This window comes from Salmo salar, chromosome ssa04 (assembly GCF_905237065.1).
Source record: "Salmo salar chromosome ssa04, Ssal_v3.1, whole genome shotgun sequence".
NCBI lineage: Eukaryota > Metazoa > Chordata > Actinopteri > Salmoniformes > Salmonidae > Salmo > Salmo salar.
In genome coordinates this window covers 65,629,923-65,651,446 of record NC_059445.1, presented here as the reverse complement: position 1 = coordinate 65,651,446, position 21,524 = coordinate 65,629,923, and the positions used below count along the sequence as shown (strand labels likewise).

General features: G+C 41.0%; 1 protein-coding gene and 1 long non-coding RNA gene across 3 annotated transcripts in view; one reads left to right on the top strand and one right to left on the bottom strand.

The window, feature by feature from the left end:
• The window catches only part of LOC106603663 (opioid-binding protein/cell adhesion molecule), a 379,546-nt gene that overhangs the window by 182,739 nt on the left and 175,283 nt on the right, over positions 1-21,524 (bottom strand). Inside the window, exon 2 of one of the 2 annotated variants that reach the window (XM_014197611.1) lies at positions 14,907-14,982. In XM_014197611.1, coding sequence (XP_014053086.1) covers positions 14,907-14,982 — 76 coding nt within the window. Of the gene's footprint in view, positions 1-14,906; positions 15,619-21,524 lie in introns of those variants that run through there. The other variant, XM_014197610.2, reaches the window with a different exon arrangement.
• LOC123742494 (uncharacterized) lies at positions 4,510-21,143 on the top strand. Its single transcript, XR_006769662.1, has 3 exons — positions 4,510-4,667; positions 20,552-20,617; positions 21,104-21,143. It is a non-coding gene; the product is annotated as an uncharacterized lncRNA (long non-coding RNA).

Here is a 21,524-nt window from a genome sequence, read left to right as displayed (position 1 = left end):
TAGAATGGTTGTTCATTTGGGTGAATTATATTCATAATACTGATTTCCAGTAACCTTTCTATCCTGTGTTCTCAACAGCAAGCATAACCCACTTACCCAGAATATGATTCCATAATACAGCCTATGTGTTGTGATAATTTTGTTGTTTGCTCTTTAACCTGTTGCCAATGTGATATATAGACCTAAGGCTCAGACAATAAGAAGACACAGTGGAAGAATAAATTCAACCACACCTTTGTTTCATCACAACACCAAAGAGCAGTCCACAAAGCATATTGCATGTAACAAACAGTTAGATGACTTACATCATGGTTAAGCAAGTACATTTTTCACACATTTTCGGACTACTAAACAACTATTGATTTAGAACCTGTAACGCCCTGGCCATAGAGAGGTTTTTTTTTTGTTATCTATTTTGGTTAGGCCAGGGTGTTACATGGGTGGGCATTCTATGTTTATTTTTCTATGTTGGTTTGTTTCTTTGGTTGGCCGTGTGTGGCTCCCAATCAGGAACATCTGTAGTTCGTTGTTGCTGATTGGGAGTCATACATAGGCAGCCTGTTTTTCCTTTGGGGTTTGTGGGTGATTGTTTTCTGTTTAGAGTTTATTCCTGACAGGACTGTTTGGCTGTCGTCTTTTGTTTATTTTTGTAAAGTGTTCTCTTTTTACATTACATTTCAAAGATGAATACACATCCTCCGCTGCACCTTGGTCTCATTCTGAAGACGGCCATTACAGAACCACTGAGAGTTAACGCAAGTCGCAAAGAAAATAGGAGCTGCCTTCACTATTCCTGCACCATTTCAACATCATAAAATCACCAATGCTTTGTCTAATACAGTGACACCTATCAACGTAAGCTAAATATGATGTGGCTGTCCATGGTTCTGATTTGTGTATGCGTGCGTGCAAGTAGAAAAAACATGTTGACTCACCCTACTTGTAGAGAAACGCTAATGCCATCCTCCTCTCTTTCATGTTGTCATACAGTACAGGTTTTTCATTTATGTTGTCCTAGGCTACATGGCTAAAATGCTTGCTCGCTAGCCTAACTTCTGTGAAGGAAAATGTTATGTTTGTGCTTTTCTAATAACCAATTCGACTGGGTTCATGCAAGTGACTGACTGTACTTGGGAGGAATCCTCACCATCAGTATAAGAAATTTGGCAGTTTGCCCAGAACCTTGCTTTGAGAATGGAAAGGGATATCTCAGTTTCAATGTCTCAGCTTGGAGAGCAGAAGCCTCGTGAGCTATTGGTCGGTTACATACATGAACCAAACATTAATTATGAATTAATTATCAATAATGCAAATCATGCAAATATAACTTGTCTGTGTAAGCAGCATATAAGGGAATTAACGGGACTGCCCCGACGGAGCTCCTGACAGACGTGTACGGCTTGGTGCATTAAGTTTGTTGGAACCTCTCCAGCTTGCTGATAATAAAGAATTATTAACCTCTTGGGGCTAGGTGGGACGCTAGCGTGCCACCTGTGGTGCACTCCATCAACAGCAGGTGCATTTCAAGAGCGGCAAATTTGAATCCAAATAAATGTCAAAATTCAAATTTTTCAAAAATACAACTATGTTACACCATTTGAAAGATAAACATCTCCTTAATCTAACCACGTTTTACGATTTCAAAAAGGTTTTACGGCGAAAGCATAAATTTAGAGTATGTTAGGACAGTACATTTACAAGAGTTGTGTGTAATGTTTTGTCAAGTCAAAGACAGGGTCACCAAAACCATAAAACCAGCTAAAATGATACACTAACCTTTTACAATCTCCATCAGATGACACTCCTAGGACATTATGTTAGACAATGCATGCATTTTTAGTTCTATCAAGTTCATATTTATATACAAAAACAGCGTTTTACTATGGCATTGATGTTGAGGAAATCGTTTCCCTCCAATAACCGGCAGTCAAGTCAGCGTCACAAATTAAATAATTAAAATTAGAAAACATTGGTAAAATATTATATTGTCATTTAAAGAATTATAGATTTACATCTTTTGAACGCAATCAACTTGCCAGATTTAAAAATAACCTTACTGGGAAATCACACTTTGCAATAATCTGAGCACTGTGCCCAGAAAAATACGCGTTGCGATACAGACTAGACGTCATGTTGGGGAGATCTAAAATCGAAAATACTATGTAAATAATCCATTACCTTTGATTCTCTTCATCAGATGTCACTTCCAGGTATCACAGGTCCATAACGAATGTAGTTTTGTTCAAAAAAGCTCATCATTTATGTCCAAAAATCTCCGTCTCGTTAGCACATGATGTAAGCCAGCCGGACTTCTCGTCATGAACGAGGGGAAAAAATATATTTCCGTTCGTTCAAACATGTCAAACGTTGTATAGCATAAATCATTAGGGCCTTTTTAACCAGAACATGAATAATATTCAAGGTGGACGAATGCATAGCCTTTTATAACGTATTGGAACGAGGGTACCCAACATGAAGTAGCGCGCCAGGTGTCTAATGGGACATCACCGTTCCATGGCTCTTGTTCGGTCAGATCTCCCTCCAGAAGACTCAAAACACTTTGTAAAGGCTGGTGACATCTAGTGGAAGCAATAGGAAGTGCCAAAATATTCCTAAACCCCTGTGTTTTTCAATGGGAGAGGTTTAAAGTCAATACAACACATCAGGTATCCACTTCCTGTCAGAAAATGTCTCAGGGTTTTGCCTGCCAAATGAGTTCTGTTATACTCACAGACACCATTCAAACAGTTTTGGAAACTTTAGAGTGTTTTCTATCCATATATAATAAGTATATGCATATTCTAGTTACTGGGTAGGATTAGTAACCAGATTAAATCGGGTACATTTTTTTTATCCAGACGTGCAAATGCTGCCCCCTAGACCCAACAGGTTAATTTAAGATTGACCTCCGGTGTCCCTGGTGGTAATTTCCTCAACACTTCCTTTCATGGGCAACGATGAGCCAGCTAGTTAACATTAGCCTACTAAGTCTAGCTACATATTGAACTTCCATCCTGTTAGGCCAGGGTCACAATATATGAATTTATGGTAGAATCCGAATCGCCGTTTATAATCATTGGCCAGTATGGAAAATGAAGAAAAACCAGAAGTACAAATCCCTATCTTCATCCATGGTTAATTTAGGAGGGCCAATTTTAGCTAGATAGCCACTAGAGAACAATGACACAACAAGATGCAACAATTTAAATTTTTTATGTCAATTGCGTTTTGCTTTAGATGTGATGTGATCAAGGGAGGCCAAATGATCGCTGGCTTCCCTTGCATTCAATGCTACGGGCGGCAACAATGTCATAGTCTTTTTTACCAGACAACATCAGATAGATGGGCAAGACATAGAGACAGAGGGGCGCTGTTTTGCTCACTCGTATGCTTTCTCCGGTGAGATACATTTAGCCTCTTTGAATTGAAGAAAAATTATTTAACACAGAGACGAAATACACATTGTTTTTATATATTTTTTTGTACATTTTTTTGGGCTTCCCTTGGCACCCATGAATACACGCCACTAATCATTGCATATTGCAGGAGTCTAGGATAATATGGTTATTGTCCCACACAGTGTTCACATCCATCTCAAAGGGTTTTCTCATCCATTGAATTGCTATGCATTTGGTTCATAATCGATTTTCTGCTGTGCTTCCAGTTGTCTTATTGAATGGTCCTTTCCAATTCCCAATGTCTTGTTGAATGTTTGATATAACAAAGCATTGATTCTCTGGTTGTCTTTTTGTTCTTCGAGGAATGGTCGAATGAATGGTCCTTTGTTTCTAAACCATGACGAGATCATCAATGTCATGTGGAGAAAAAATTTCCGATGTGATTGAAATGTGAGCTTTTAATTTCTGAATTGTGCAAGATGAATTCTACTGACCATTTGATTCCATTTTATTACTATCTAAGATTTCAACTACTGGTATATATTATTGCCGCTGGACAGTGATTACAATTACCTGCAGCAGTTGCCTACTTTACTTTTTGCTGCAGCAATATCCTGGTTAGCCCAGAATACAGACCTAGAATAAAACATAAGTCTGAACCTGTGCATGTACCAGTTAAGCAACACTTTTTCCACGCCAGAAGGTATGTCTAATCGGTAGACAGTTCTTACTAAATCGCCATCCTTTTACACCAAGCAGTGCAAAAGAAAGTAATGAATCCAGTTAGATGCTACCCGCCTCCCCAGAACAAAATCAGACAAGGATTACAAACACCTGTTTGTCCTAGCTAATCAGCCTCGCAATACGGGCGCCATGCTGCCACAGACAGGAAGTCGAACAAGGCGTATTAGCACAAACATTGAAATCAAATACTATTTTCTTGTGCACTCCTTGGTTTTGTTGGTAATTCCAATACATGTATCACCGATACCGCAGGAGGTTGGTGGCACCTTAATTGGGAGAATGGTATCAAATACATCAAACACATGGTTTCCATGTGTTTGATGCCATACCATTTACTCCGTTCCAGATATTATTATTAGCCGTCCTCCCCTCAGCAGCCTCCACTGATTGATACTTGTGATTTTTCTGTGCAGTTTAGCTAAAAATAAAACTTTTTTTGTGTGTCTCTTTGCTTTTGTGTTCATGCAGGTCTTTGCCACTGGTTATGGGTGACAGAGGACACCAGCAACAGCAAAGACACTTGTTGTGAGTATGGCTGACAAATTTCTAAAAGGCCACATTTCCTCAAGGTTGCAATTTTCTTTGCTGGTGACAGTGGTTAAAGTGCACTCTTATCGGAAGCTGAGCCTCTGTACTATTTCCTGAAACATGTGGTAGCCAAAGTTAGAATATACATATATTGCTAGCATTACTTTGCCCTTTTCCTAGGCAGACACATTTGACTTCATGTCTTCAGCCTTTTCAAATGGCTATTATGTTTTAGATCTTTAAGTAATGGCAATCTGAGTATGACTCTAGGGCAGTGGTCACCAACCTTTTCAAGCATAAGATCACATCTCAAGTCCAAATGTAAACCAAGATCTACCACTTGCAAAAATTGACAAAAAAACAAGGCCACAATATAGTTCCACTTTGACATTCTTTATTTTGTTACCTGTCAGTCACACGATAAGTATTAATTTAATCTTACAAATAGTATAATCAGAAGTGCAACTATCATTCAACATTTTATAACAGTCATATTACATTTCTCAATATTTCCACAGGCCTATTAGTCATTCACCATTTATATATTACCTCAAATCAGTCAATTACAGGCCTAAGCCAATCATGTACAGAACTGATTCACTTTCCCTTTTTGAACAACATAAACTCAGCAAAAAAAGAAAAGTCCTCTCACTGTCAACTGCGTTTATTTTCAGAAAACTCAACATGTGCAAATATTTGTATGAACATAACAAGATTCAACAACTGAGACATAAACTGAACAAGTTCCACAGACATGTGACTAACATAAATGGAATAACGTGTCCCTGAACAAAGGTGGTTAAAATCAAAAGTAACAATCAGTATCTGGCGTGGCCACCAGCTGCATTAAGTACTACACTGCATCTCCACCTCACGGACTGCACCAGATTTGCCAGTTCTTGCTGTGAGATGTTACCCCACTTTTCCACCAAGGCACCTGCAAGTTCCCGGACATTTCTGGGGTGAATGGCCCTAGCCCTCACCCTCCGATCCAACAGGTCCCAGACGTGCTCAATGGGATTGAGATCTGGGCTCTTCGCTGGCCATGGCAGAACACTGACATTCCTGTCTTGCAGGAAATCACGCACAGAACGACCAGTATGGCTGGTGGCATTGTCATGCTGGAGCGTCATGTCAGGATGAGCCTGCAGGAATGGTACCACATGAGGCAGGAGGATGTCTTCCCTGTAATGCACAGCGTTGAGATTGCCTGCAATGACAACAAGCTCAGTCCGATGATGCTGTAACACATCGCCCCAGACCATGATAGACCCTCAATCTCCGAAGTATAGGCCTCGGTGTAACGCTCATTCCTTTGACGATAAACGCAAATCCGACCATCACCCCTGGTGAGACAAAACCGTGACTCGTCAGTGAAGAGCACTTTTTGCCAGTCCTGTCTGGTCCAGCGACGGTGGGTTTGTGCCCATAGGCGACGTTGTTGCCGGTGATGTCTGGTGAGTACCTGCATTACAACAGGCCTACAAGCCCCCAGTCCAGCCTCTCTCAGCCTATTGTGGACAGTCTGAGCACTGATGGAGGGATTGTGCATTCCTGGTGTAACTCGGGCAGTTGTTGTTGCCATCCTGTACCTGTCCCGCAGGTGTGATATTCGGATGTACCAATCCTGTGCAGGTGTTGTTACACGTGGTCTGCCACTGCGAGGACGATCAGCTGTCCGTTGTGTCTCCCTGTAGCGCTGTCTTAGGTGTATCACAGTACTGACATTGCAATTTATTGCCCTGGCCACATCTGCAGTCCTCATGCTTCCTTGCAGCATGCCTAAGGCACGTTCACGCAGATGAGCAGGGACCCTGGGCATCTTTCTTTTGGTGTTTTTCAGAGTCAGTAGAAAGGCCTCTTTAGTGTCCTAAGTTTTCACAACTGTGACCTTAATTGCCTACCGTCTGTAAGCTGTTAGTGTCTTAACAACCATTCCACTGGTGCATGTTCATTAATTATTTAAGGTTCATTGAACAAGCATAGGAAACAGTATTAAAACCCTTTACAATGAAGATCTGTGAAGTTATTTGGATTTTTACGAATTATCTTTAAAAGACAGGGTCCTGAAAAAGGGACGTTTCTTTTTTTGCTGAGTTTACAACACATATCATATCCTTTTGTAAACAATGAAGCCTACAACAGATTTCAAACTGGCAATACTCACTCACTCTGAGGATGAGATGAGATCCCCTCCCCACACACATTCAATGTGACGGCTGTGATTGCACACCATCAGCAAGCGCTCTGTAGTCTGGCTCATAGTTTGATACAGCAAGTCTGACACTGTCTGTGAGATGTCTTGTCTAACTAATAGACTTGTTCTTTGACTTGATTATTTTCATCTGTGAAAAGGCAATCTCACAGAGATATGTTGATCCAAAGTAGGCCTTCACCTTAAGTGCGCAGGATGAAAGGAGGGGAAACTTTTCAGTGCTTACCCCAAAAGTCACTTTCTCTTGATCTTGCTTTCAACTCGATGTCATTTTGCATTTCAATTATGTCCATGTCAACTCTGATTGGTAAAGCAAATACTTGCTGGAATCTGGCGGACACATCAATCTCAATGGGGAGGAAAGGGTTTGAGATAAATGCAACAACCTCCCCTATGTCATTTAACTCCTGAAAGCGCCTGTTGAATTTGGATGCCAGTTTCTCCAGGTGGGCACAGAATTCTTGTGGGAGAAAAGCATCTTTGTTTCCAATGTTTTGCGACATTTTCTCCAGGTTTGGAAAGTACACCAGCCTTCCATTCCTCAGCTGAGGCCCACACATCCACCTTGGCCTTAAAGGCATTGACAGCGCTGGTCATGTGTGCCACGTCTTTGTCTTTTCCCTGAAGCTCATAGTTGAGCTCGTTCAGTTTTGCTGTTATGTCCGTGAGGAAACCTGCAGTTGAAGTCGGAAGTTCACATACACTTAGGTTGGAGTCATTAAAACTCATTTTTCAACCACTCCACAAATTTCTTGTTAACAAACTATAGTTTTGGCAAGTCGGTTAGGACATCTACTTTGTGCATGACAGAAGTAATTTTTACAACGATTGTTTACAGAATGATTATTTCACTGAATCACAATTCCAGTGGGTCAGAAGATTACATACACTAAGTTGACAGTGCCTTAAACAGCTTGGAAAAGTCCTGAAAATTATGTCATGGCTTTAGAAGCTTCTGATAGTCTAATTGACATAGTTTGAGTCAATTGGAGGAGTACCCGTGGATGTACATAAAGGCCTACCTTCAAACTCAGTGCCTCTTTGCTTGACATCATGCGAAAATCAAAAGAAATCAGGCAAGACCTCAACTAAAAAAAATTGTAGACCTCCACAAGTCTGGTTCATCCTTGGGAAAAATTTACAAACGCCTGAAGGTACCACATTCATCTGTACAAACAATAGTACGCAAGTATAAACACCATGGGACCACGCAGCTCTCATACCGCTCAGGAAGGAGACGTGTTCTGTCTCCTAGAGATGAATGTACTTTGGTGCGAAAAGTGCAAATCAATCCCACAACAACAGCAAAGGACCTTGTGAAGATGCTGGAGGAAACAGGTATAAAAATATCTATATCCACAGTAAAACGAGTCCTATTTCCAAATAACTTGAAAGGCCTCTCAGCAAGGAAGAAGCCACTGCTCCAAAACCGCCATAAAAAAGACAGACTACGGTTTGCAACTGCACATGGGGACAAAGATTGTACTTTCTGGAGAAATGGCCTCTGGTCTGATGAAACAAAAATAGAACTGCTTGGCCATAATGACCATTGTTATGTTTGGAGGGAGAAAGGGGGAGGCTTGCAAGCCGAAGAACACCATCCCAACGGTGAAGCACGGGGGTGGCAGCATCATGTTGTGGGGGTGCTTTGCTGCAGGAGGGACTGGTGCACTTCACAAAATAGATAGCATCATGAGGTAGGAAAATTATGTGGATATATTGAAGCAACATCTCAAGACATCAGTCAGGAAGTTAAAGCTTGGTCATTAAAATGGGTCTTTCAAATAGACAATGACCCCAAGCATACTTCCAAATTTGTGGCAAAATGGCTTAAGGACAACAAAGTCAAGGTATTGGAGTGGCCATCACAAAACCCTGACCTCAATCCTATAGAAAATGTGTGGGTAGAACTGAAAAAGCGTGTGCGAGCAAGTAGACATATACAAACCTGACTCAGTTACACCAGCTCTGTCAGGAGGAATGGGCCAAAATTCACCCAACTTATTGTGGGAAGCTTGTGGAAGGCTACCAGAAACGTTTGACCCAAATTAAACAATTTAAAGGCAGTGCTACCAAGTACTAATTGAGTGTATGTAAAATTCTGACCCACTGGGAATGTGATGAAAGAAATAAAAGCTGAAATAAATCGTTCTCTCTTCTATTATTCTGACAATTCACATTCTTAAAATAAAGTGGTGATCCTAACTGACCTACCACAGGGAATTTTTACTAGGATTAAAAGTCAGGAATTGTGAAATTTAGTTTAAATGTATTTGGCTAAGGTGTATGTTAACTTCCGACTTCAACTGTGTGTGTGTGTGTGTGTGTGTGTGTATATACACACACACACAGTATATACACTGAACAAAAATATACACGCAACATGCAACAATTTCAACGATTTTATTCAGTTACAGTTCATATAAGGAAATCAGTCAATTGAAATACATTAACTAGGCCCTAATCTATGGATTTCACATGACTGGGAATACAGATATGCTTCTGTTGGTCACAGATATCTTAAAAAAAGAAAGTAGCTGTGTGGATCAGAAATCCATTCAGTCCCTGGTGTGACCACCATTTTCCCCATGCAGCACGACACATCTCCTTCACATAGAGTTGATCAGGCTGTTGATTGTGGCCTGTGGAATGTTGTTCCATTCCTCTTCAATGGCTGAGCGAAGTTGCTGGATATTGGTAGGAACTTGAACACGCTGTCGTACACGTCGATCCAGAGCATCCCAAAAAAGCTCAACGGGTGACATGTCTGGTGAGTATGCAGGCCACGGAAGAACGAACATTTTCAGCTCCAGGAATTGTGTAAAGATCCTTGCTACATGGGGCCATGCATTATTATGCTGAAACATGAGGTGATGGTGGCGGATGAATGGCACGACAATGGGCCTCAAGATCTCATCACTGTATCTCTGTGCATTCAAAGTGCAATCGATAAAATGCAATTGTGTTAGTTGTCCGTAGCTTATGCCTGCCCATACCATAACCCTACCACCACCATGGGGCACTCTGTTCACAACATTGACATCAGAAAACTGCTCGCCCACACAATGCCATACAGTACAGTTGAAATCGGATTCATCCGTGAAGAGCACAATTCTCCAGCATGCCAATGGCCATTGAAGGTGAGCATTTGCCCACTGAAGTCGGTTACGACACCCAACTGTGGTCAGGTCAAGACCCTGGTGAGGATGACGAGCATGCAGATGAGCTTCCCTGAGACGGTTTCTGACAGTTTGTGCAGATATTCTTCGGGTCTCAGACGATCCTGCAGGTGCAGAAGCCGGATGTGGATATCCTGGGCAGGCATGGTTACATGTGGTCTGCGGTTGTGAGGCCGGTTGGACGTAGTGCCAAATTCTCTAAAACGATGTTTGAGACGGCTTATGGTAGAGAAATTAACATTAAATTCTCTGATAATAGCTCTGGTGGACTTTCCTGCAGTCAGCATGCCAACTGCACATCTGTGGCATTGTGTTGTGTGACAAAACTGAACATTTTAGAGTGGCATTTCATTGTCCCCAGCACAAGGTGCACCTGCGCAATGATCATGTTGTTTAATCATCTTCTTGATATGTCACACCTGTCAGGTAGATGGATTGTCTTGGAAAAGGAGAAATGCTCACTAACAGGGATGTAAACAAATTTGTGCACAACATTTTACAGAAATAAGATTTTTGTGTGTATTGAAAATATCTGGGATGTTTTATTTCAGCTCATGAAACATGGGACTAACACTGTCCATGTTGCGTTTAGATTTTTGTTCAGTGTATATCATAGCCGACAGTAGGGTACTAAATACAATTTCCAGTGGCACACTGACTCATTTAATGAAGAAGTTGAAGCCATAGTTTACTCACGGTGATGACCGGTGCGCTCGTCATGGGAATAGATAAGTTACTTTGAAATACAGTGCTGCTGTTAGCAAAAAATGTTGGTTCTACAGACAGATTAGTCTTCTCCTTTCAGCAGAAGACATTTGCTTTCCAAAACGTTCGTTTTTCCAGCAATTATATTTTGAAATCTGCAAAAGGCAAAACGACAGCCGCAACCAAACATAGAAATATAATCCATAGATGGCACTTCCCATTCAGATCAGGACTGACATCCATTGCTAGTGTACCCATGAGTACAACAGTCAATTTGCCAGCCGTGTAGCCACCGCTCCACGCTGTCTGGTCTAATGTACATTTCGTTAGGAGTCCTTTTATAAACACTCTGGGAAAAAGTGGTGTTTCATCCTTTTGGCATAATGTCTGTGCTCACGTGGGCGTGGTTACTGACTGGGTAAAACTTTACATGAAAAACAATTGCATTTAGAATGCTAAAATCACATTTAATCTTCTCACAAATAGTTGTATATTTAATCATATACATTTTACAACACTTAGATGTAACTGACAAATATTGTGAAAGCTCTTAAAGTTCCAATGTTTCCGTTATGTCTTTAATGATATTTTTTCATTTTAACATTTATTTAACTTGGCAAGTCAGTTAAGAACAAATTATAACTTACAATAACGGCCTACCAGGGAGCAGTGGGTTAACTGCCTTGTTCAGGGGCAGAATTACATATTTTTACCTTGTCAGCTCGGGGATTCAATCCAGCAACCTTTCGGTTACTGGCCCAATGCACTAGGCTACCTGCCGCCCCCTAGGCTACCTGCCGATATCACCAAACAATAAATTATCTGACATAATAGTTCTTTAAGTCCCTCCCGACCATTTCCCACATTCTTTGTGTTGGAAATATTGTTCCATTATCCTTTTTAGGATGTTGTAGTTTTGGCAGGAGGAATCTCCTTGTAACAAAAGGGTTCTTTCCCCTCAATACTGCATGGTCAAGGAGAGATAGTTCCTGCAAGGTATTTACGACCGTCATAAAACTGGCCAACTCCCCCAGGAGAGGGCGTCTTGAAACCTTTGGTTAGCCGGCACCTTTGATCTCCATCCAGGATGGCAAGTCATGACAATTGTATGTTGTGGTGTGGGTGCATTTTCCTGGCATGGTTTGGGTACACTTGTAGAATCTATGCCAAGGTGCATTGAAGCTGATCTTGCAGCTCATGGTGGCCCAACACCTTTTTAAAATACTTTATGTTGGTGTTTCCTTTATTTTGGCAGATACCTGTATATGCTTGTGATAAAACCTAATCCACAGTTATTTTTTTATATTGATTCTCTGTGGCTAAATTATGCTGCCTGGTGTATTTTGAACATTGAGAGCCTGCTCCTGTGATTGGATAAAAAATTATAATAATAAAAATATGTATATAATTTCTATATTTATGTTTTTTGCCTCATGGGCCCTCTACGGGCTTGGGGCCAGCCCCTGACTCACATAGTTGACCAGTCACATGTATTTATTATGCAATTTATTTTATTAACCAGCTACCCAATTAAGCCAGGGCCCCTCAGTTACTTCCTCTCCTCATCTGATGATTAGCAGAGTGGCAACAGGCAGCAGCAGGCTGTCTACACTCATTGAGAGCAGGCTCCTGAGTCCTACTGTGGTTGGCGGTTGCAGTAAAGAATATTTAAAATATATACTCTACATACTCTACATGACCAAAAGTATGTGGACATCTGCTCTTGAAACATCTCCTTCCAAAATCATTTGTTCCATGTTATTGATTCAGTTAATGTAATTGTAATCTTTTTAAGAATGCTGTGGGCTTAGATACTGATATCGATGTGTGGGTAGGGGGTGGGATGGGGTCGTCATCTGATCATAATGCAATATTATATTAACTGTTGTGGTATTGTGGTGCAAACATTTTCATTATCCAGTAACAGAATAGAAGACATTAGATTATTCCATTATTTGTAACCAATCATGTCTGGAACCCATACAAAATGTATACAGCTCTCTCTGTCAGTGAGTGAGAGCAATAGAGATGTGATCAAATCCTATCTGAATCTCCCAATTCATGAAAGACATAAGCGAAGGGGGCAGAGCTGACAAAGTGTGTATTCATGCCTTGGGTGACTGAAGGAAAAGTGGATCTTATGTCACATTCCAGCCTGGTTTTGCTAAGAGCCTGGCACCATACAAAGTAGGAGCCATTCTGGAGAAAGAGAGCGTTGCCTGTGGTGGCCACTCCTGGACACATACTGGAGTCTTGGAGAGCCATCCTTGAGAGAACTTCATTTTGACCATAAAACAAAGCTGGCAACCTAAAATGATTGGCACCCTTGATAAAGACTGTATAACATAAATAATACAAATACTGCGCTAGCTATATTGAATGCTTCAAAAATGGGAAAATTATATTTTTGTATAGGCGACTAATACAATTGCTCAGAAAAATATTTTGGTCAACAATAATAATCTAAAAAAGATAGTGGTGAACATGATTGGCACCCCTGTTTTCAATACTCACCCCTTGTGAGGATAACATCACTTAACTAACCTCTTGTGAGGATAACAGCACTTAGCCTTTTTCAATAATATTTTCTCATAAAACATTTTCTATAATGTTTTATGAGATTGGAAAACACATTGGGAGGGATCTGATATTCTTGATATCCTTAGGTATGTGCTTATGTACTGCCTTCTTCAATTCAAACCACAGGTTTTCAATGGGGTCCGGGGACTGAGATGGCCATCACAAAATGTTGATTTTGCTGCTAATTAACCATTTATTTGTGGATTTTGTTGTATGCTTGGGGTCATTGTCTTGCTGGAAGATCCACTTGTGGCCAAGTTTCAGCCTCCTGGCAGAGGCAACCAGGTTTTTAGCTAAAATATCCTGGTACTTGGTAGAGTTCATGATGATGTTGACCTTAACAAGGGCCCCAGGATAAGTGGAAGCAAAACAGCCCCATAACATCAAAGATCCACCACCACCATATTTTACAGTAGGTATGAGGTTCTTTTCTGCATATGCATCCTTCTTTCAAGGCCGAACACATCACTGGTGTGCGTGGCCAAAGAGCTCTATTTTCATCTCATCTGACCATATCACCCGGTTCCAATACAAGTGTCAATGGCATTTAACAAACTCAAAGAGTAGCATTTTAATGCAGATGTAATCAATCTGTGGTTACTCATGGTACCTCTCAAGAGTACAGGTCTTAACCCCAGTTCCCAACCTGGCCCTCATACCCTACTGGCCAGCTAATCATCCCTGGCCTGCCGATTAACACCATTTAAGGTTGCCAGCTTTGTTTTATGGTCAAAATGAAGTTCTCTCAAGGATGGCTCTCCAAGACTCCAGTATGTGTCCAGGAGTGGCCACCACAGGCAACGCTCTCTTTCTCCAGAATGGCTCCTACTTTGTATGGTGCCAGGCTCTTAGCAAAACCAGGCTGGAATGTGACATAAGATCCACTTTTCCTTCAGTCACCCAAGGCATGAATACACACTTTGTCAGCTCTGCCCCCTTCGCTTATGTCTTTCATGAATTGGGAGATTCAGATAGGATTTGATCACATCTCTATCGCTCTCACTCACTGACAGAGAGAGCTGTATACATTTTGTATGGGTTGCAGACATGATTGGTTACAAATAATGGAATAATCTAATGTCTTCTATTCTGTTACTGGATAATCAAAATGTTTGCACAACAATTCCACAACAGTTAATATATTATAATATTGCATTATGATCAGCTGACGACCCCATCCCACCCCCTACCCACACATCGATATCAGTATCTATGCCCACAGCACAGCATCCTTAAAAATATTAAAATGACATTAACCTTATCTATAACATGGAACGACAAAAATAGAGGTAAATCCGCGTGTTGCATGCTATAGTGCTTGCTTGAGATTATGAAAGAATGACGCAGTTAGAGTTAATTATATATTATAAATAATAACATATTGCACATCATGCTTGCGAAGGATATTTGTGGATATTAAGAACACATGTAATGAATTCCCCCCCAAAATTGGCACGTGTTTTCGACTATTATAGTCCTCCAGCACGCAATATGGCATGATTCGCCGAACCAATGACTTTGAAAGCATTGAAATAAGGTACAAATTAAATGACTTACTTTAAGACGGCACTGTCCCCTTGTCTGACAGTGATGTTGTCCTTAGAAAAAGAATCCCCGCTCCTCGCTGGCACTCCTGCAGGTACAAGGAATAACAGTCTTACACCGATGACAACAAGGCATTTCCAAGGCGCCACAAAATAACCACAAATGCCCATTTTTCCGTCAGTGCGCAACTTCCACGGAAACTTGAATGTCAAATACTCCTTGCTCCGTGCGAAATTGTGATGCCCACAGAAATTCAACTCCACTCGAAATGCTGTTGTGGTTGGAGGTCGACCTCTATTTGCTTGTCTCAACTATAAGGTGAGAATATCAAAAAGTAAGCTATATCTGTGCCTCTAGTAGCCTATCTCCAAGAGATTTCCAGCTACAACAAGCTTCAGAGGAAAAAAGCGATGTGTGTTTTCTGAAAGCTGATGTAGACCGTATCCCCAGCTTTGTGTATGTTATTTGTAATCGCCAAGAGATGGATGCTCGCACAAAGATGCATCAGCAAAGTCTCCACTTGGGTAGTTCTCCCGATACAGCACAACACTGCAGTGACTCTAGAAACAAGTATGCTCTGAAATCAGTTTTGTATCCTTATTTATCAAGTACATAAACTAAATCCACCAACCAGCCAGCACCGCGGAATCAGGTGAAATCACTCCTTGATTCGAGTGTGTGCCTCGCGTACAGCCAAGTCTGCAGTTCTCCCCTGCGCAGGTTATTAAACCATGTGAGCCATCCGCGCAGCATCCCTACTCCCGCTATTTTTAATACCCCAGTGGATGATCAAGCAAGTGATTTGTAGAGATACATCTATAGGCTAGGCTGTATATGTCCTTTAAACTATATCTTAGTCTGCGTTATAATGACAATAACCACCACAATGAATAGGTCAATCGGGTTGCCTAAGGGAGTAAACGTTATTTATTGTAAGGTTTACATGGAGAAAATCGGACCTCTCAGAAATGAAAATGGATTACACTACCTCCAGCAAAATATATTTTTGCTAAACTCTCCATGAAAGCTTGAAAAAAAGTGACCCTCCTATATACCCCAAATAACAATTTAAACAAAGTGGATAGCAGAGAACATGTCTACCATTTACTCTCACGTCTTGGACCGACAAGAGCCTTCTGCAGTGTTAGAAACGATTCCTGGTGTTGGAAGCATGACATGGTAATGCGGGTAATTTGATAGCGCACAGGGCTGCGGGCCAGAAGGTTGTGGGTTCGCAGACCACCTTGAACAAGAGTAGGAGTGGAAAGATTTCCTTTATAGTGAAAGCATTACATTAATCTATCACATTTTCAGATTCGAGTAAATAAAAAGCATTTTATAAACATTTCATGCCATTCTACGTCATTTTACATATAAGCTGGAATCTTTTTTAAATTCCACACAAATGCCCGACATTTCAGGCTAAGAATGGACAGAGAGATGTGTTCATCTTTGCAACTAAACTGTCCCCTTTGCATATAATAGGAATCTGAGCATAGTACTTTCAAAAGTTATGCCTACCATTCTACACCAGACAAAGTACCAATGCAGAAAGAAATTAAGCTTTAACTGCTGGCTACACTTCTTCCGTGGGTTAACCCAACGAGAGGTCACAGGTGTTTCCCTAAAAGCTGTCTGGGTTTAAACATTTTTAAATATATACACTACCGTTCAAAAGTTTGGGGTCACTTAGAAATGTCCTTGTTTTTGAAGAAAATAACATTTTTTGTCCATTAAAATAACTTCAAATTGATCAGAAATACAGTGAAGGGAGTAGTACACAGCATTGTACGTGATCTTTGGTTCCTTGGCAATTTCTCGCATGGAATAGCCATCATTAGCTGTGCTAACATAATTGAAAAAGGGTTTTCTAATGATCAATTAGCCTTTTAAAATTATAAACTTGGATTAGCTAACACAACGTCCCATTAGAACACAGGAGTGATGGTTGCTGATAATGGGCCTCTGTAGCCAGGGGCGAAAATCTGATATCAACTTTGGAGGGGACAATTACATTAAATTTTCTCAAGAGCAATTCCTGAGGGGGACACCAAAAGTAGTGCTGTAACACATAGCCTACGTTTAATAGGGTAAATATATATGCCGTACTCCTAACTACCGGTACCCAAAACTACACAACGAATCACAACAGCAATACCATTGCCTTTAACAAATCTTAGTTCAGTCACCAGTTTAAGTTGAGAGTGGGGGTATCCATGGCATTTTCCAATTCTGTTCCTATTTTACAAGTAAAAAAAATTGAGAACCTTTCATAATGTTGCCAAACAAAGACTCAACAAACTTACCTGAGACTCCCTGTCTCTGCCAGTCTGTCCCTGCATATCTGTCCCCAACTCTGCTGTCTGTGTGCCATCTGTTGCCTGCTCTGCCTAATGACATCATTGTGAAACATTTCCATTAGAATTTCATTTCTTTCTTATGAACATTTTATCAACTAGTCTTTGAGATATTAGGCTACTAGGGTTCTTACTTTGCGTTTTGGTGTACTGAAAAATACTCTGATGTCCGTCTTTTTTCTGCCATTTTTCTGCCATTTTTCTACCTGGTTGGCTACACACACACAGTATGTAGGTTATTTACAGTAGGAGATGGGCTTCTATCATCTTATCTTCTATCATTCTATATGGGCTTCGATCTAAAAGGTAGCTAGCAAATGTGAAACGGATTGCAGTGACAAGAGTTGACAGCTGTATGAGTTCACCATTTACACAACATATGCTGCAACCTTTTGTAATTTTAATCGTTTGTTTCATATTGGCTGGCTTCTAACAATAGCTGAATTTGCAAAGCTTGCGAGCACCAATTCAGTGGTGTTTGCTATAATCTTTGCTACCCGGGTTAAATAAAGGTGAAATAAAATATATAAATAAAAGTTCCCTTGCGACAATTTAGCTTTTGCAACGAGACCATTAAATATATTTAAGACAATGGTAGAAGAGAGTGTAGTTCTGTTCAGTTTATCGCTAACCTTATCACAGGGACTTTGAAGCACTAACTTACATGCATGCTGATCTTGGAATAAATTGACGATAGCAAAGATTCCATCTTTGACGACGCCACATAAATGGAATAGGTACTAGCTAGCTTAATAGTTAATATTTGCGCGCTAGCTCTGCATATTCAGCTAGCGTGTGTGCGCGATTGACTGGATTAACCTCACGTCAGTTACGTGCATTGAGTGCCTTTCAGACAGTAGATACGACCTCTACGTTACCTAGCAAGCTAAGGAACTGGCAGTGGATCAAACCATTGTGTGGGGGTCGCAATCTTTTGAAACTTAAAAACGCACTATTAAGTGTCTATAATCAGCACAATTGCTTTCATTGCGTATTATTGATATTATTTAAATTACATAGTTATGTTTCAGTGATATATTGGGGGGGACAAATCATATTTTTCCCAGGATGGGGGGGTCGTGTCCCCCCCGTCCTCCCCGGGATTTCCGCCCCTGTCTGTAGCCAATGTAGATATTCCATCAAAAATCATAAATTTCCAGCTACAATAGTAATTTACAACATTAACAATGTCTACACTGCATTTCTGATCAATTTGATGTTATTTTAATGGACAAAAAATGTGCTTTTCTTTCATAAACAAGGAAGTCTCTAAGTGACCCCAAACTTTTGAACGGTAGTGTGTACAGTTGAAGTCGGAAGTTTACATACACATTAGCCAAATACATTTAAACTCAGTTTTTCACAATTCCTGACATTTAATCCCAGTAAAAATTTCCTGTCTTTGGTCTGTTAGGATCACCACTTTATTTTAAGAATGTGAAATGTCAGAATAATAGTAGAGAGAACGATTTATTTCAGCTTTTATTTTTTTCATCACATTCCCAGTGAGTCAGAGGTTTACATACACTCAATTAGTATTTGGTAGCATTGCCTTTAAATTGTTTAACTTGGGTCAAACGTTTAGGGTAGCCTTCCACAAGCTTCCCACAAGAAGTTGGGTGAATTTTGGCCCATTCCTCCTGACAGAGCTGGTGTAACTGAGTCAGGTTTGTAAGCCTCCTTGCTCGCACACACTTTTTCAGTTCTGCCCACACATTTTCTATAGGATTGAGGTCAGGGCTTTGTGATGGACACTCCAATACCTTGACTTTGTTGTCCTTAAGCTATTTCCCCACAACTTTGGAAGTATACTTGGGGTCATTGTCCATTTGGAAGACCCATTTGCGACCAAGCTTTAACTTCCTGACTGATGTCTTGAGATGTTTCTTCAGTATATCCACATCATATTCTTGCCTCATGATGCCATCTATTTTGTGAAGTGCACCAGTCCCTCCTGCAGCAAAACACCCCTACAACATGATGCTGCCACCCCATGTGCTTCACGGTTGGGATGGTGTTCTTCGGCTTGCAAGACTCCCCCTTTTTTCTCCAAACATAATGATGGTCATTATGGCCAAGCAGTTCTATTTTTGTTTCATCAGACCAGACATTTCTCCAAAAAGTACGATCTTTGTCCCCATGTGTAGTCTGTCTTTTTTATGGTGGTTTTGGAGCAGTGGCTTCCTTGCTGAGCGGCCTTTCAGGTTATGTCGATATAGGACTCGTTTTACTGTGGATATAGATACTTTTGTACCTGTTTCCTCCAGCATCTTCACAAGGTCCTTTGCTGTTGTTGTGGGACTGATTTGCACTTTTCGCACCAAAGTACGTTCATCTCTAGGAGTCAGAACACGTCTCCTTCCTGAGCAGTATGATGGCTGCGTGGTCCCATGCTGTTTAAACAGACCACGTGTAACCACCCAGCCCACGACCTCCACATCCGGCTTCTTCACCTGCGGGCTTCTTCACCTGAGACCAGCCACCCATTTATTCTGATTGGCTGGGCCTGGCTCCCCAGTGGGTGGGCCTATGGCCTCCCAGGCCCACGCATGGCTGCGCCCCTGCCCACTCATGTGAAATCCATTGATTAGGGCCTAATTCATTTATTTTAATTGACTGATTTCCTTATATGAACTGTAACTCTGTAAAACCGTTGGAATTGTTGGATGTTGCATTTATATTATTGTTCAGTATATTTATATATATATATTTTTTAAATATATATTAAACATCTTCTATTGTGCAGAAAGTGAATAGCTTAATCAATTGATTGTGACAGAATTAGATTAGTTCCCAAGCAAAGTCAGCCTCTGAATGTCAAGGAAACAAAACAAGGATATCCCCATATGCATCAGAGTCACGTCTTTCCTGGGTACTTGACAGCTTGTTTCTAGCATAAAGCATTGTGGACCAAAGCGCTGTTATAGATCACTTAATATAATCAGATCCATTTTATTTTCTTCAAAATCTTAAGATAAAAGGGGTAGGCCTCTCCTTTTTGCTATTTTCTTAAATAAAACGTAGGCCTATGGCATAGCCTCTCATACCCCCTCAATTCGATTATTGGCTTTAACAGCTCTTCACTGACACAGAGGTAGTCTATTTAAAGAGTGCATGTTGGGTGGAGGAATTGACCATCAAATAGCCAAATTTTGTCTGTCAAACAGGTAGGCCTACCTCTTATTGTATTTCTTAAATAGCAAGAAATAGGCTCCAACACAAAGCCCTCTTTGTTGTTAGTAAAGTCTAATTAAAATGAAAATGATTGAATTATGCCTACTCGAATTTGCCTACTTTCAGCACCATGAGCTGTCCGTTTCCAATGGATTGTGCCGCGGCTGCTGTTTCAAGTTTCAGCACCACAATGTAAGTAACTACAATCTGGCTTATTGTGAGGTCAATAAACCTTTGACTCTCCGCCTGTTTTGCCACCGTAGAGCAGAGCAGGTTAGTGCTCAGTGTTGGAATTTTCATTGCAGTGTGTAGTTTAGCTAATCATCTGAAACGTACGTTCCTGAACATATCAAGGTGGATCTATGCTCTGCTCAATAGTATAAGTGGTAGGCTATACTATTGTATATCAGAACTGTAGCCTAGTGTGTGTGTGTGTGTGTGCATGTGAGAGAGATGTTTTTTAATTGACCCCCCATAAACGTAACGGACATATACCGGGAGCTGTGCCAGGCTCGCCACGTCTGTTGGCTCATCCAGCTGTAACGCATAGAATTCACTGACTTGTATGTGAAGCAGTAAATGTTTCAAAACATCTCCTGCCATGTCACTGATGTGTTGTGAAACAGTGTTGTTTGATGAAGTCATTGTCTGTATAGTTTTTTTGGCCTTTTCCCCCAGCATTGTCCCAGCCATATCCGCAGCAGCAGGAAGAATTAAGTCCTCCACAATAGTATGGGGCTTGCTGTCCTAGCCACTCGGTAGATCACCATATATGGGTTGGCGCCCCCCCCCTTGGGTTGTGCCATGGCGGAGATCGTTGTGGGCTATACTCGGCCTTATCTTAGGACGGTAAGTTGGTGGTTGGAGACATCCCTCTAGTGGTGTGGGGGCTGTGCTTTGGCAAAGTGGGTGGGGTTATATCCTGCCTGTTTGGCCCTGTCCGGGGGTATCATCGGATGGGGCCACAGTGTCTTCTGATCCCTCCTGTCTCAGCCTCCAGTATTTATGCTGCAGTAGTTTATGTGTCGGGGGGCTAGGGTCAGTCTGTTACATCTGGAGTATTTCTCTTGTCTTATCCGGTGTCCTGTGTGTATTTAAA